General features: G+C 37.3%; 1 protein-coding gene across 1 annotated transcript in view; it reads left to right on the forward strand.

Annotated features, from left to right (window-relative positions):
- sorcs3b (sortilin related VPS10 domain containing receptor 3b) overlaps positions 1-14,962 on the forward strand; it is a 54,767-nt gene that overhangs the window by 32,044 nt on the left and 7,761 nt on the right. Inside the window, exons 7-22 of the mRNA XM_042010171.1 lie at positions 1,121-1,239; positions 3,780-3,869; positions 4,084-4,263; positions 4,669-4,815; positions 5,707-5,809; positions 6,146-6,222; positions 6,325-6,416; positions 7,202-7,309; positions 7,634-7,751; positions 8,034-8,167; positions 8,772-8,885; positions 11,456-11,627; positions 13,338-13,524; positions 13,790-13,923; positions 14,241-14,364; positions 14,668-14,780. Of these exons, the coding sequence (XP_041866105.1) occupies positions 1,121-1,239; positions 3,780-3,869; positions 4,084-4,263; positions 4,669-4,815; positions 5,707-5,809; positions 6,146-6,222; positions 6,325-6,416; positions 7,202-7,309; positions 7,634-7,751; positions 8,034-8,167; positions 8,772-8,885; positions 11,456-11,627; positions 13,338-13,524; positions 13,790-13,923; positions 14,241-14,364; positions 14,668-14,780 (2,012 nt within the window). The remainder of the gene's footprint in view (positions 1-1,120; positions 1,240-3,779; positions 3,870-4,083; positions 4,264-4,668; positions 4,816-5,706; positions 5,810-6,145; positions 6,223-6,324; positions 6,417-7,201; positions 7,310-7,633; positions 7,752-8,033; positions 8,168-8,771; positions 8,886-11,455; positions 11,628-13,337; positions 13,525-13,789; positions 13,924-14,240; positions 14,365-14,667; positions 14,781-14,962) is intronic.

Raw genomic sequence — 14,962 nt, forward strand, 5'->3', positions numbered from 1 at the left:
TTTAAGACGTTGGCCATGACATGTCTTGTACAAAAATTTAATTTATCAGCCCCCCCACTTGTGTGAAAAATACATAATGCCCATCAACAAAGTGTTTCTCCCTTTTTGAATATTAAATAAAAAAGAAGAAAAAGTAATGCAATAGTTACTTTCCCTGGTAAAGTTACTTTTATAAAGTTGTAACTCGATTACTAACTCAGTAAAAAAAATTTAAAGAAGTAACTAGTAAAAGAACTGTTTTTTAAACTAAGATGGTCAACAGTGGTGAACAGAACATTGGCTGCATATCAAAGCAATAATCAAAGAATAATTAGTCATTTATTTGTGTGTAAAAAAATTCTGAAATATTCTAAAATACCCCAAATTGCATATTGACCTGCTGTGTTAAATTATGCAACAACATATACCTAATTAACTGTGCAGACAAAAATAAACTGAATTGTTATGATGACAAGTAACTATAGTATAGTCTTCTACATACAACTTGCTAAGTAGTTAGCAGGGTTTAGTGAATGTATGTCTGATTTCAGACTTATTTGTCTTGTTGAAGCTTCTTCTTCTGCAGTTTTAGCTGGATAATTTGTGGCACCCAGGACTTTTAGTTTGTTGAGTGCAGCATACATCTTGTCTAAAATAAAAAAAATTCAGGAGACTTCTCTTAATAAAACAAATATTTCAGTACCTTTGACAAATATACTTGGCACACGGGTGCCAGAAACCTCTCTCAATGTTCTTTCCATATCTGTTACATTTTATTTATAATTTTAAACATGTATATTTAATTGTTTCTAAAGCTATCTTTAGTTTTTTTTTTTATCAAAATATTGAATAACCTATATATTAAATTGATTTATTGGCATGTGTTTCTGGAAATAATTGAAAATGTGTACATAGTTCGGAGGTAGCAGTAATCCTACCCATTACTGTATTAGATGTAAATCTGACTGTTCTGACTGGATCTAAAAATTACAGAAAAGCTACATCAATGGTTGAACATTTACACAAGCTTTAAAATGGTTTTAGATTGATTGAAGATCTAGATACTGTATAGTAGCTCTAGTGCATACAAAGCGGATAGTTGTAATTTACTTCTGATTGATTTTCCTTTGCTTCTTTCCAGGTGCTCTGTATGTGAAGTGCAGAGCCCAAAGATGCACAGAGGGCAACAGACAGTATCTCTTCCCTGGACATGTAGACACCAACTCACTAGTTGTGCAGGATGAATATGTTTTCACACAGGTTTGCAGGGACAAAACTGTGAACTTTGATTTTCTTTCTTTTCTTGTCTGTGTTGTGCATTAAAGTCATGCTTTACCATCAAAACCAACATAGTGACTTTTCCCAACACATCTGTTTCTCTCTCGTCCTATGTTTTTGATTTTTATTCACTACAAGGCATGCCTAGTGTTTGAGTTTTTGTGCAGATATAGTCCACACCTGACAATATGTTTGCTCGCTGTGAGCACATGGCAAAGGAACTGTGAATAGGCAGGTTGCTGTCCTTATTACCATTCACTCTGACTTTGACTCCAATTAGACAGCTGCAGTCAGGGTCATTATCAGAAATTTAATTTTCAAATGCCCTCCACTGTCATTGATTTCCATCCACTGCCAAGTAATTTTCTGTTGGTCAGGCTTGATGCATTTGGCCATCCTTGTTTGACTCCAGCTAAGTTTCATAGACGTAAAAATCAAATAAGATAAGTTTTGGTTGGCTGCACATTTTCACCGAGTAAATACCTCTAAATGTTTGCTATTCATTTTTAATTGAGTTGTCCATGGATTTTATCTTTTGAAATGGTATGATGTTGCAGCAGCAACATTTCAGCAATGACCCAGTTTCACACTTATTCTGCAGACTTGATTAGAAGTTGTGATTCTAGAATGAAAATTCTCAAAACATTATATATACATATATATATATATATATATATATATATATATATATATATATATATATATATATATATATATGAGTGATTCAAATTACGCCTAAATTGCATTTTTCTGAGATGAGATTTTTCGTCAAGGCGGGAGGCAGAGATGAGGAAGATGCTGGTGTATATCTGGACACAGAGAGAAGTGTCTGAGCGGAGCTGTGGTGGCACAGATGACTTTCTTGTGACTTTCATTGCTTGGGGCAGTTGGATTTAACTTGACAAAGAGTAATGAGGTTATCGATTGGGCTACAACGAAATAAGCAGTCTTCAACACCTCCAAAGTCTCTTGGGAGAGAAGGAACAGCCAAGTGCAACATCCTCAAAAATGTGGCCTGGGAAAATGCAGCTCATTGATTTTCGATAGATTATTCCATTAGAGCCCTAATGTAGTGTGTTGGGGGACAAACACCATCTTTCTAGTTGATTAGAAAATAAGCAATCAAATACTGTTGCCCCTTGTGTAAGTGCATGAGATAGTGGTAGTGCATTAAGATCTGCAAGATGCGCTGTAGATAAAGCCAACACAGTTTTCAATGCCTCTTGGCTTTAGGCTAATTAAGGTAGTGATATTAATTTCTGTAGTGCTTGTAATTTCATTCAGCTTTCAACACCTCTGAAACAGTACAACTGCAAGTGCTTTATCAAACCAGTCATGCATTGTGAATTCATTTGCTTTTTTCAGTAGATGTTTTAGCTTCATACCCTCACAGTTACATCCTAGATAATGGCTAATTGTCATCCATTACTGGATGAGTATGATTTAGGCACTACTTACCTGTTGTGTCATACTTGTGAATAGTGTTGTGGGAATTGACCCCCCCCCCCCCCCCCCCCCCCCATCACCACCACCACCAAAAAAAGAAAAAAAAGAAAGAAAAAAAATAACTGTTTGGCAATATTCCCAGCAAGAAGTCATTGGGACTCAAACTAGAACAATGGTGCTTTTATAAGCAGACATGTACAAAACTCAGAACAACAAACCACCCGTGTGAAGAGTGTGTCCAATTTGTCAGTTTGCTTCAGGGCAATTGTCCCTGTGGTTCACAATCTGAACTGGTATGCAAACCAGCAGTTTTTTCGTGGGTAGAAATAAAGATGCACAAGTAAACAAACATGCTTAGGGTCCTCCTAACCAGGGAGTAGTTATTAATTCCCCAAAGAACTCATCTTTGCTACTCAGATGTATACATTTTGAAGTTTTTGCCATAAAAACCTCTAATGGCCATAAAATGGTTTTGGTAATCGTCTTTAACTTTATCTTCATTAAAAAAAAGGGGATCATGAAGATGGCAATTTGACACAGCCTCCCAGTAGATGTTTGCCTGCTCGGTGTCTGCTATCCAATGACCAGTCAATGGCCAGACAGAAGCAATTCTCAAGAAGAGGTTTGATTATTCAGTGTTGCATGCAAGTAGAAAATTCAAAGTAGTATTGTGTTCATTTTCTATCATATTTAGCAACATTAGAAGCATAATATAATCGTTCAGCTCCTGGGGGTGTATACCTTGATGTCTGCATCACTGTGCAGTGACAGGCTCACTGCTTGGCATGCAAAGAGAAATGGGACAGGACACACTTAACAACAACAACAAAAAAAATGAAAAAAATGCAAACTCAATATCTCTCAGTACACTATGATGTCTCGAAGCGAACTAAATCCACCTCTGTTGTAGTTGGATATGTTACAACATGAAGGCTTACAAAATCTGATTTCATAACTCAAAGTTTTTTGTTTGTTTATTTTATTTTATTTTTATTTATTTTATTGAAAATATATATATTCATATAAGATTTTTGGGGGGTAAAATGTGGACTGATTTCTTTGACTTCATTGCAAAGGTTACCAAGTCAGGACGAGCCAGCTATTTTGTCTCCTACATGAGAGAATCCTTCAAGCAAATGGAATTACCAAAATATTGTCTCCCTAAGGTGAGTAACAAAGACTTAAAGTTGCATTTTTACAAGAATAATTTTTGTTTGAATTATAAAGTATCTGCTTTTCTTGTAGAGAACAAACCACACAGCTCATTTGTGAAGAAATGCTACACAGAAAACAGTGCATGGCTCCTTTTTGAGTCTCTTTTCTATTTGCTTTCTTCCTCCTGTTGTTCTGTCTTTCTAACTGTATGACTTTATCCTACAGGACATGCATATCATCAGCACATACGAGAAGCAGGTATTTGCTGCTGTCCAGGAGTGGAATCAGAACAACACTTACAGCTTATATATCTCAGACTCCCCTGGGGTTTATTTCATCCTTTCATTAGAGAATCTGAGAACCAGCAGAGGACCTGCCGGTAACCTACTGGTCGACTTTTATAAGGTTTGTTGTCAGCCTTGTTCAAGGACTGCTGCTGTCTCTGCACCATTATTTTCTCCTTCAGTTTGAACACAAACATGGACAGCATTTGTCAGCTACATCTGTATCTATTTAGATCTTATCATATATATATATATATATATATATATATATATATATATATATATGTATATTGCATACATTGTATTTAAAAGGACAAAATTTCTAAAATCTAATTATGTACCTGCCCTACATATGTACATTTTGTAATAGATTACTTTTCAGACTTACATGCTGTAAGACTGGTTTTAAAAACATGATGTATTGTGAAATATGAATCCTCTAAATCTATAATCAGAATTTACAAACAATATTTTATGCACTGCGTTATTGTTTAAATTTGATTTTATATTTTGCTGTTCTTTTTAGGTTGAGGGGATAAACGGCATGTATCTTGCCAACAAACTGGTGGATAATCACATCAAGACTTATATTACATACAACAAGGGACAAACATGGGCCCTGCTGCCTGCTCCTGCCACCGATGTGGCTGGGAATAACCTTCACTGTATTCTGGTGAGTTTGAGCCTTTGGGGCAGAAGTGAATGGATGCTCCTATTCATGTGAAATTAAGCTTATGACATATATCATTCATCAAATCTTTCAACCTCATCGGCTGTGCTTGGGATGCTGTATGATTCAGAGCCATATTTGCACACAGCCAGGTTCCAGATGCCAGCTTCCACATCAGTGTGTCTTTTTTAACCTCCTAAATGGTCGAGAAGATGCCTGGCTGGAATATTCTTATTATCAGTGTAAAGCACAGAGTGTCATCGCGGTTAGTTTCAGGGGTCCTGACTTTCCATTAACCTCTGTGATTTCAATTTACTACCTGTAGTCACGCTGGACTAATGAGTGTTAGATTACACAGAATTGCATTATGTGGCTGTGTTGTTATTCAGCCAGAATGATAGAACTTAATCCAGTCAGAATGTCCTTCAGAGAATGAAAATGTATATTATTCACTTAATAGCAGGTTACAGTTTTGCAGTGTGCTGTACAAATTACCACTCTGCTTTTCCCTTCTTTCCAACTCCCCTTCCTCCAACCTTAGTTCTTTAAAAAGCCTTATTGATGTTTTTCGGTTTGCTTCAGTCAGGGAAATGAAGGAAATGATTTGAATCAATTTTGCCAGTTTTATCAAGTGCATCTTGGGGATTGTTAATTACATGCCTTGTTTGCTTTGGAATGGAACAATTCAAATGCCCTGCATGTCCTCTCAACCATTTTATCTTTTTCTTGTAGAGAAGATGAAAGTATCTTTGCTTCATAAATGGTCTCTAAAAGTGTTAGCACTTTTCTCTCAATGGGAAGAATAGCATGAAAAGAAAGCTAATTGCAGCTGCTTTGTTTAGATGAGATACGTGTTGTCTCACCTACTTGTGTGCTGTATTGTATTGTTGACAGCCATTTTGTTCACTTCATCTTCATCTGGAAATGTCGGAGAATCCTTATACATCTGGACCCATCACCAGCAAAAAGTCTGTACCAGGAATCATTGTTGCCACAGGTACAGTTATCAGTGCATAAGAACCAGTAAGTCTTTAGATCTCTTGTTTTCTTTTAGGTAAATCTTTGTTGCAGTTCAACAACACAAAGACAAAAAAACTTGTACAGTGCCCTCTTTCTGTCATAGAAATTAAATATGGACATTTCAGCTCCTAAACTCATGTTTTGGGTCTGACGATTAGGTTGCAGTAAGTCATAAAATTGTCTTCCAGTAGAAAATGAGGACGCACTCATAAATAACAATTGTATCAGCTGATTGTGTATACACAGAAGATGTGTTATGGGGGCTTCTTTGTAAATACACACCAGCTGAAATTATTCATGTTTTCGTACTTAGGGAATATTGGAACAGAGCTGTCCTCCGCCAACCTTGGGATGTTTATAACATCTGATGCAGGAAATAGCTGGAGACAGGTACAACCCATCTACACTCTGTGTGTTAATTAACAATCTGATGTGCAAATGTGTGAGTTTTTTGTTTGTTTTTGTTTTCTCCTCCCATGTCCACCACTGTAGATTTTTGATGAAGAGTACAACATTTGGTTTCTGGACAATGGGGGGGCTTTGCTAGCTGTACAACATGCAGCAACACCCATTCGACACCTATGGTAGGTGAAGTTTGCCCTCAGATAAGCATGCCGGAGTTAGAAACTGTAGGTGTTGATTTTGTAGTGGAAAATTACCGAGGTGTAATTTCGGTTTGGGCTTGGTAGTGCAGCATATGATTACATTTAATGTTTTGAAATGCTGATGGGCCAAGTTTGTATGATTATTGTATCTGCACTGCGGCTTCAGGACTGTCATTTCCAACAGAAGAGAGTGCGTTACTGCTTTGTACTCTTGGTTGAATATGAAGGTTTGAGTGCTTTTATGTAAATGAGAAGTAGGACATGATGGAAATATGAGCCTCGCAATGCCCTCATAAGTCCCCCACATTGTGCTAGTTTTGTAACGCTATCTACTTTGATGTCCCTGTGCACTACAACACTGTCAAAAGTGATTAAGTTCTGAGAAAGGTGATTTACACCCCCCCCCCCCCCCCAATCTATTTCTAATGTTAGTACCTGAGTAATACCTCTCTTTCTGATGTTTTGTCACCTTCAGTAGTTTACCTGGACTGAGGAACATTTATTTTGTTGTCCAGCCTGTTGTTGACATAATTTATCACATCTAGCAGAATGTAGTGATTAATTTTTCAAACAGCAAAAACTAAATGACCTTAAAGCTTTTATCATATTTCTTTGTACACTGTTTTCCATTACTCAACCATTGTGCTTGTGATGTTTAATGGTGTATGCAAAGGGAAAACAATATGTTTATCCACTGACTACAGGTAGATAAATATGAACAGATCGATATTCCTGCACTGACAGCTGTTGTCTCTTTTATGCAGGATCAGTCTAGATGAAGGAAAGAAATGGGATCGCCACAGTTTCTCCTTGGCCCCTCTGTATGTGGATGGAGTTTTAATGGAACCAGAATCTGACAATCACATTATCACGTAAGTAGAGACACATGGCTACAACCCAGGAGGCTATCAGACCTCAAGAACGAGCTCTTCTGTAGATGTAAACAAAACAAGATCCAAAAGTTTTTTTCCAACTGACTCGGAATATTACCTTGTCTGTCACTATATGATAAGCCACAACATTAAAAACCACCTGATTTAAATATATTATTCTGGTTTCCTTTGCAAAGATGTTTGGATCCTGTAGATTGCAGGGTGGGGCTCATCTTGTAAATGCTCCATCAGGTTGGATTTAGATGCTGATTTGTTATTGTTTTGTTATTGTCTAAACTGTGGCTGATCTGAACTATTTTTCAGTTTCTTTGGACACTTCAGTCATCGGTCAGAATGGCAATTGATCAAGATAGACTACAAGGGCATCTTCAGCAGGAGATGCATGGATGGAGATTATCAAACATGGTACCTACATAATAAGGTAAAAGAAAGTTAGATTTTTTTAGATGCATTGCCACCTTAAAGAGTTTGCTTGTACACTTGCCTAAAGTTTAGTCTTTTTGTCCCACTGAGCATTTATTTATTTGGATGAAAAGATATTTAAAAGACTAAATTGTCCACAAAAGTCTATTTAATGTCAATTTGATCTAATAATGATAAGATTTTGTCCAGATTTCACTAGGATTGGCATTTTACAACACAATGATGAAATCATGGGTAGTGCTTGTATAAAACTATATCCCTTTTTTTCTTTGTCTGATAGGGAGAGCTGTGTGTGATGGGTGAGAAGCAGATATATATGAAGCGCAGACCAGGCAACCGTTGCATGCTGGCACAAGACTATTCCAGGATCTACTCCTCAGAACCATGCCTCTGCACATCCTATGATTTTGAATGGTAACAGCTTTTTCTGTTATTGTTCTCATTCTGAATTATAATGTAACTCATACTCTAACCCCCAGGGGACTCTTCTTTTCATTCATAAGATGTTTACCAAGCAGCCACTCCACTTTGAGCATCTAATTCACTTGTATATAATTAAGGCTGCTTGTAGGCATTTGTAATAAAAAAAAGAAAGAAGAAAAAAAAACAAAAACAAAAGTATCAGTTTACAAAACTTCATATGTCTTAATACCCATCGTACGTTCTATGTTTACTGCAATGAGACTAATTATAGTTTGAAAAATGTAGATGGGAGTTAAGAACTTTTCATCATGCCTCTGTGATTTGCATAATATCAAGTGACTTATTAGAATTCAATTAATAATGAATCGTTAAATGAATTTTAAATGTCTTTTATCCATCCATCTTAAATTCTGTTTGATCTTGCTTGTCTGACAATCAAGTCTCTAGTTATGGCCTTAAAATATTTCATGAAGCTCTAACTGCAGAGAAGTTGCCCTACTACAAAGCTTGTAGATTATTTTGAGTAGCAGTGTTTATCATTTCATGAAGTGTTGTGTTTTTATTTTTTTAATTTTTATTTGATTTCCTTTGGCAGTGATTATGGTTGGGAACGCCAGACGGATGGGAAGTGCTCTCCTGCTTTTTGGTTTAATCCAAATGGCGCGACTAAAAGCTGCAGCACCAGCCAAAGCTTCCTTAACAGCACAGGGTAAGTGGGCCCCAATGTTCAGTCCATCACACAAGAATATTTCATTTCGCCTTGTTTGATGTGTTGTCTGGAATAAAAACATAAAATTATAGTTTACTGCCTTTTGAAGCTGAAAAACAGACTCAGGAAGCTGGAAAATATAAACCACATTGTGTCTCACTTCTTTGAAAAGCAATAAAGCAGAGCCAATTTCAGATATGCCGCATGACAAAATTATATATTACACATATTATTACAAATGATAAAATCTAGTGTGTATGACTGATACAGGGCTCTGACACACACATTTCACCTTGCTCACATGCTCACATGCAGCACATAGTTAATCTCATACTGAGAAATCATACAATGCAGAATAAAGTCCAGTACAGACGTTTTCAAACTGGGAAATTTTCCAGGGGAGTTGGAACATGCCTTACACTAGCATAGAACCACAGCTACCAAACAGCAAATAAAGAAAGAATTGTTGTATCTGAGTGGGATGTGGGTCATTCTGCGTCACGTTGCAACCTCCAAGAGGAGGAGTGTCACCTCCAGCGAGCTGGTCCACCTGTATATTGCACACACCATTAGAACTATTCCCACAATTAATACTACAAGTTCCACAATGCACTGCATCAGTCAAAGGCCAGCAGTGCATGTCTCTGGAGCTCTTAAGCTGAGCACCCTAAAGATACAGGAGGAAAATGATGCAGTTGAGCTGACAAACTTCTCACTGAATGGTACACGAATTATTGTGCCGAAGCTTTGAAAATGAAACATGTATGAGTACCAGAACATGAGCAGGTAACTTTATAAGCATCAAATGTTTAAAGCTACGAAAGACGAGAGTGGCCGGGCTCACATGTTTTTTTTAACACCGTCTTTCCTTGAGGAAACAAATGGATTAATCACATACATCATTACGAGGGGGCTGGAGCTGTTCTTAGTCCATCACAGAACCAACACAGAGAGACAAGCATTAAATAAGACTCGCACTCATTCCTAGTGAGAATTTAGACTCAAATCAGCCAAACATGCAACATGCACCCACAAATAGTTGGAGAACATACAAACTTCACACAGGTTCCCTTCAGGAATCTAACTGTTGTTAATATAAAACTGATAAAAAATAAAAAATATTAAGTATGTATATTAAAAAATTATATTATATTTATTGAGTGTGTTTGTGGTCTAACTGAAGCAGTGCTGGTTTCCAATCTAACTGCTGCAGGAATTACGGATCTCCCCCAAGTGCTCCTTCAGGCTTTGGTGCAGCAGTCTGGCTCTGAAGGAGCTCTGCAGGGTTGTCAGTGCCCGGACGGTGTAGGGCAGTGGCGATGAGCGCTTAGCCATTATCTTCTTCTCTCCCAACACTTCAACTGGTGGGATCAAGAGGCTGTTCTGTACTGGGGGCCTTAGTACAGTCAAGCCAGAAATAACCACAAGCTGACGCCAGACCAAGGACCATCCACTACTGATCAATATATCTGATTTTACTTCTATCAAGCCTGACAAAGGCTGAAATTGCAATGTGTCTAACTATTAAGTTTTACCAATCACTCATTCACAGAATTACACATATACACCATGACTGTAGCCGCTCCCCCAAGCTGTCAAGGGGTCTGTTTTGATCAGTGAAATCAGGTGTCACACACTTACTTTTGAGCCCACTTTAATCATCTCATTATCTCGAGAAAACAGTCTTTGTTATGTCAAGATTACATACGAGAAAATTAACTCGTTATCTTGAGATAACGATTAAAAAAATAATATTAGTCAATAACGGCTGCTCTCGACGTCCATATAAATCTAATTACCACCAGTTACAGTTTTATCTCCAGGAGTTAACCCACAGAAGTCTATCAGAATAGACTACTTTTTCAACGCATCACAACAAAAAACTAGGTCACAGAGCGTTGCTGTTAACTTCATTACAAAGTGGAGAATTTCGAACTCTCTCACAGTTTTTGTTTGTACTGAGTAAAACCGGAGATATGAACCACTGAATCTGACTGTACAAAAACATTTATCTGAGTGTTAAAGTGGGATGCGATATGATGATCAGGCTCATTTGATATTCTCATCATTATTGAATTAAGTGTTTAATGTTGTTTATAGATAAATAGCCTCATAAACTGTTAGTTCCAGCTTTTAGTGGGAAATACTTTCATTAGAAATGACAATAGAAAGATGCAGATAAAGCCATAATGAAACAAATTCAACCAATTTTTCATTTAATTACTGAGTAATGTGTTTTTACATGCAATGACTGATAGATTGTTAGTTATACGTACAAATTGTATACTAAGGTCCTTTTTACTTCATTTTCAATAAACACTGAACCAATCCGCCCTTGACTTAATATTTTTAAAGAATTTTGACACCCTTGTCATGAAATGTAAGACAGAGGGAACAGGGTGTGATTAAACCACTATGATGTGAATCATTATTTAAAGAATATAAAAAATCAGTTTTTATACGTTTTACTGTTTTTAATATTTAAATTAAAACGTACAAGAAGTGTTTTAACCGCTGATGTGTTAAGTGAATATGCTGGTCAAAATGATGTTTGTACTTCATATTTAAAGGTATCGGAGGGTTTTGTCCAATAACTGTAAGGAGAGACAAAGGAACACATACTCACCTAAGAGGGAGGCATGTCGGCCCAGGGCACCCAGAGGCCTCCGACTTTCCACCAGTCACGGAGAGTTCAGTGCAGCTGTTGGAAGCAATGTTACTTTCATGATCTACCTTGCTGATGTGAGTCATAAATTACTGTAGTTTTAAAGAGACAGTTGTTGGATTTAATAACTGTTTTAATAACAGCTTATAAAATCAGTATACAACTAGAGCAGTGGTCGTGTGTGGTTGTATTCATGCTGACATAAGCAATGTTAGCATGCTACAACAGTAGCATGTTAGTATTTGTGACTTAGCAGCATAAACAGAATTTGTAATTCTAGTTTTGGATTTTCTTCTGTTTTGGTATACAAATCAATATGATAGTAAAACCAATGATATTGGAGGTATGGAGGATTTACCATTTTTACTTAAGTTGAAGAGCAAGTTGTACAAATGTTGAAGATAACTGGGGATGTAAAAATATCAGTTGTACAAAAAATGAAAAAAGGCACTTTTTTCAAACCTGATGCATTTTAAAGCAGATAATAATTATGTTTGACCACACTGCAAATAACGGGAGAAGCAACATTTCTGTTATCTATCATTTTGTATGTGGACAGCATTTATGTGGCTTATGGTAATAACCTAATTTGTTTAATTTTATTCCTAAGACTCAGCAATGTACAGCATTTTTATGACAACCCTTAACTTTATATTTAGCATTTTTTTAAACCTACAAACATATTTCTACACATAACACTAACCACCCCCTCCTACCGCCTTTCAAGTGTTTTGTAGATTTTAAAAGTGGCTAAACTTAATTTTGTGGCAGTGTCATGCAAATCAAAGGCATGGGATGTTTTTAAAGACAAACATAGGTGTGTGACAATTTTTGGAGCCTTGAAATGCCATTTTACAGTTTTTGAGCCATTATTGCAAACTTGTTTTTTTCTCTGTTGACCAACTGTCAACCTGCATTTAGGGTTGAAACTGAATTGGAAATGTAAGAAAAATGAATAAGGATGACCTGCTTATTAGACGTTTGGCTCGATTCTACATAGATACAGATAGATATAGATAGATACAGTAATACTGCTGAACTTTTACTAAAAAAAATCAGTAAAATGTATCAAAAAAGCTTTTTTTAGAAAACAAGAAAAAGACAAGCATTGTAATTAGTTATAGGGAGATACTGTGGGTGAATATTACAAAAATGAATACGACTTGAAATTAACATGAATAGCTCATGAAGACAATAGGAAAAAAAGTCATGGGAGAAAAGAAGCAACATCATTACCCCATTTAATCCTCAGATTTCTCAGTTACAGATTTAATTGGAATCGCTTTCCTCTGAGGAGAAAACTGCTGACAGGGTGCTGCTATTTTCTTATATGCTTCTTCATTGTCGTAAGCGCCACAATTGAACTCACAGGGCCTATACAATTAATGGTGCAGTAAAAATTTTCCACTGCAGATATCTTAAAGCCTTGGTAAATAAATCCGAAGTTAATATTCTGAGTTTTTTTTAAATTTGGGTGGAAACATTTAAGGATATTCACAGATAGATAATCACAGGAGTTTATAAACTCATCCGTATTACTTTTGGACAGTTGATGACCTTGTTTACCTCTTTGGCTTTTTTTCACTTTTCCTTGTGTTTTTCTCAGTTGAATTCCTGTCTCCTTCCATTCATATTCACCTACAGTATGCTACTGACACAGCTTAAAAGACATCTCAGCCCTGGCACTTAAGCATTAGGCTGATCTATCTCTTGTTCGATGCGGCCTAAGTGAAGTGTCCCAACCTAAGCCATGATGACAGATGCTGTGTCATACCATCTATCCACAGGGAGACTCGCTGAGCACCAGCATCCAGCTAGACTTTGGGGATGGCATCAAGATCGCATATTCTAACCTGAGCAGGACGGATGATGGCATCAAGCACATCTACAGAACGACTGGGATTTACCGAGTGACAGCTTTTGCAGAAAACAGCCAGGGATCTGACAGCAGCACGCTGTTTTTACACATCACCAGTATGTGAATAAGTAACATCATTACTCATTTCTGCAGCAGTGCACATAGCATGAACCTTTCATGGATAGTCACGTCTCCATGCTTCTGAATTTCACGTCAGTCATGCTTGTATTACATTTATGTATTTCAGCCTTGAAAAACATGCAAACGCACACCTGGAGCTAAATGTGCGTCAGCTGCAATCACAATAGTATTCAGTGTTTGCTGTGTGTATTTATTTGATGCAAGTATGGGTATGTGCTGCTCTATGTCTTACTGCTATAGGTCCAGTGGAGCATGTGTATCTCTCCGCTCCTATAGTAGCCATCAGGGGGAAGGCAGCTAATCTGACTGCAGTGGTTTGGCCGAGCCATACTAGAACACTGACCTTCTTTTGGTGGTTTAACAACAGCTCTGAGGTGAGAAGCTTCTCCTCCCCATATCACTTTTTTTTTCTACACTCTTTTCCTGTTTACCCCCGTCTCTTCCATTTCGCTTCCCCAATGTCCTTGTGCAGTTGTTTACAATTAAAGAGTCTAAATCTGCAAAGCTTTTCTCCAAATCAAGTGACTGCCCTGTAAAGAATCTAGCTCAGTCATATTTATTTATCACGTTCATTGTGTTCACTCCAGCACCCACTCATTAAACAGTGTGTCAAGGGATGAATGCATGTAGGATCCAATATTTGTCTGGTTTTACTGTGCAGTTTTCTGTGTTTTCTTCTTTTGAAATCCAGCCCATTATAACATTAGACGGAAGCATCTCTCACACGTTTCACAATGAGGGAAATAACAAGGTCACAGTCCAGGTTGCTTGTGGAGGCACTGTAATGCAGGACGCAAAAGTTATAATTGTTAAAGGTGAGTGGGGGAAACAGATTTTAAAGCACTTTATTTGGAGCTACATGAATATGCAATATGCTATCTCCTGGAAAGTGTGATGCCTCTCGGTCAGCATGGCAAGCTGCGCCTTGTTGATGTCAACGAAGACCTATCTAATGAATAAAATGTCACGGTATGTGAACATGAAATTTGGAGGAGCAATTAACTTCAAGGCATATGTTACCAAATGAAAAAAGACAAAACTGCACATCAGATTAATCAAAAGCTAAACCAGAAGTAGCATTTATATTCTAACAGACGTGACTTCACCCTGTTTTCCAGAGTTCTTCAGGTCACTGCTGTTGTCGTTTTCACCAGCTCTTGATGAGCACAATCCTGACATCCCCGAGTGGAGGGAGGACATAGGCCGTGTGGTGCGAACAGCTCTGTCACAGGTACATCAAGTCCCAAAAGATATTTCCTGAAGCCAACATTGAACTCCAGTGGGTTTCAGGGTCATTACTATTTCATACCTGTGAGCAATAATAACACAGCAGTCACGACGCTCCACTGTCCTTTTTGGGCTGATATATAATGACACTTAACTAGTGTAAATTTCAATTTTAGCTGATGTCAA

The sequence above is a fragment of the Melanotaenia boesemani genome, chromosome 16 (assembly GCF_017639745.1).
Source record: "Melanotaenia boesemani isolate fMelBoe1 chromosome 16, fMelBoe1.pri, whole genome shotgun sequence".
Taxonomy (NCBI): domain Eukaryota; kingdom Metazoa; phylum Chordata; class Actinopteri; order Atheriniformes; family Melanotaeniidae; genus Melanotaenia; species Melanotaenia boesemani.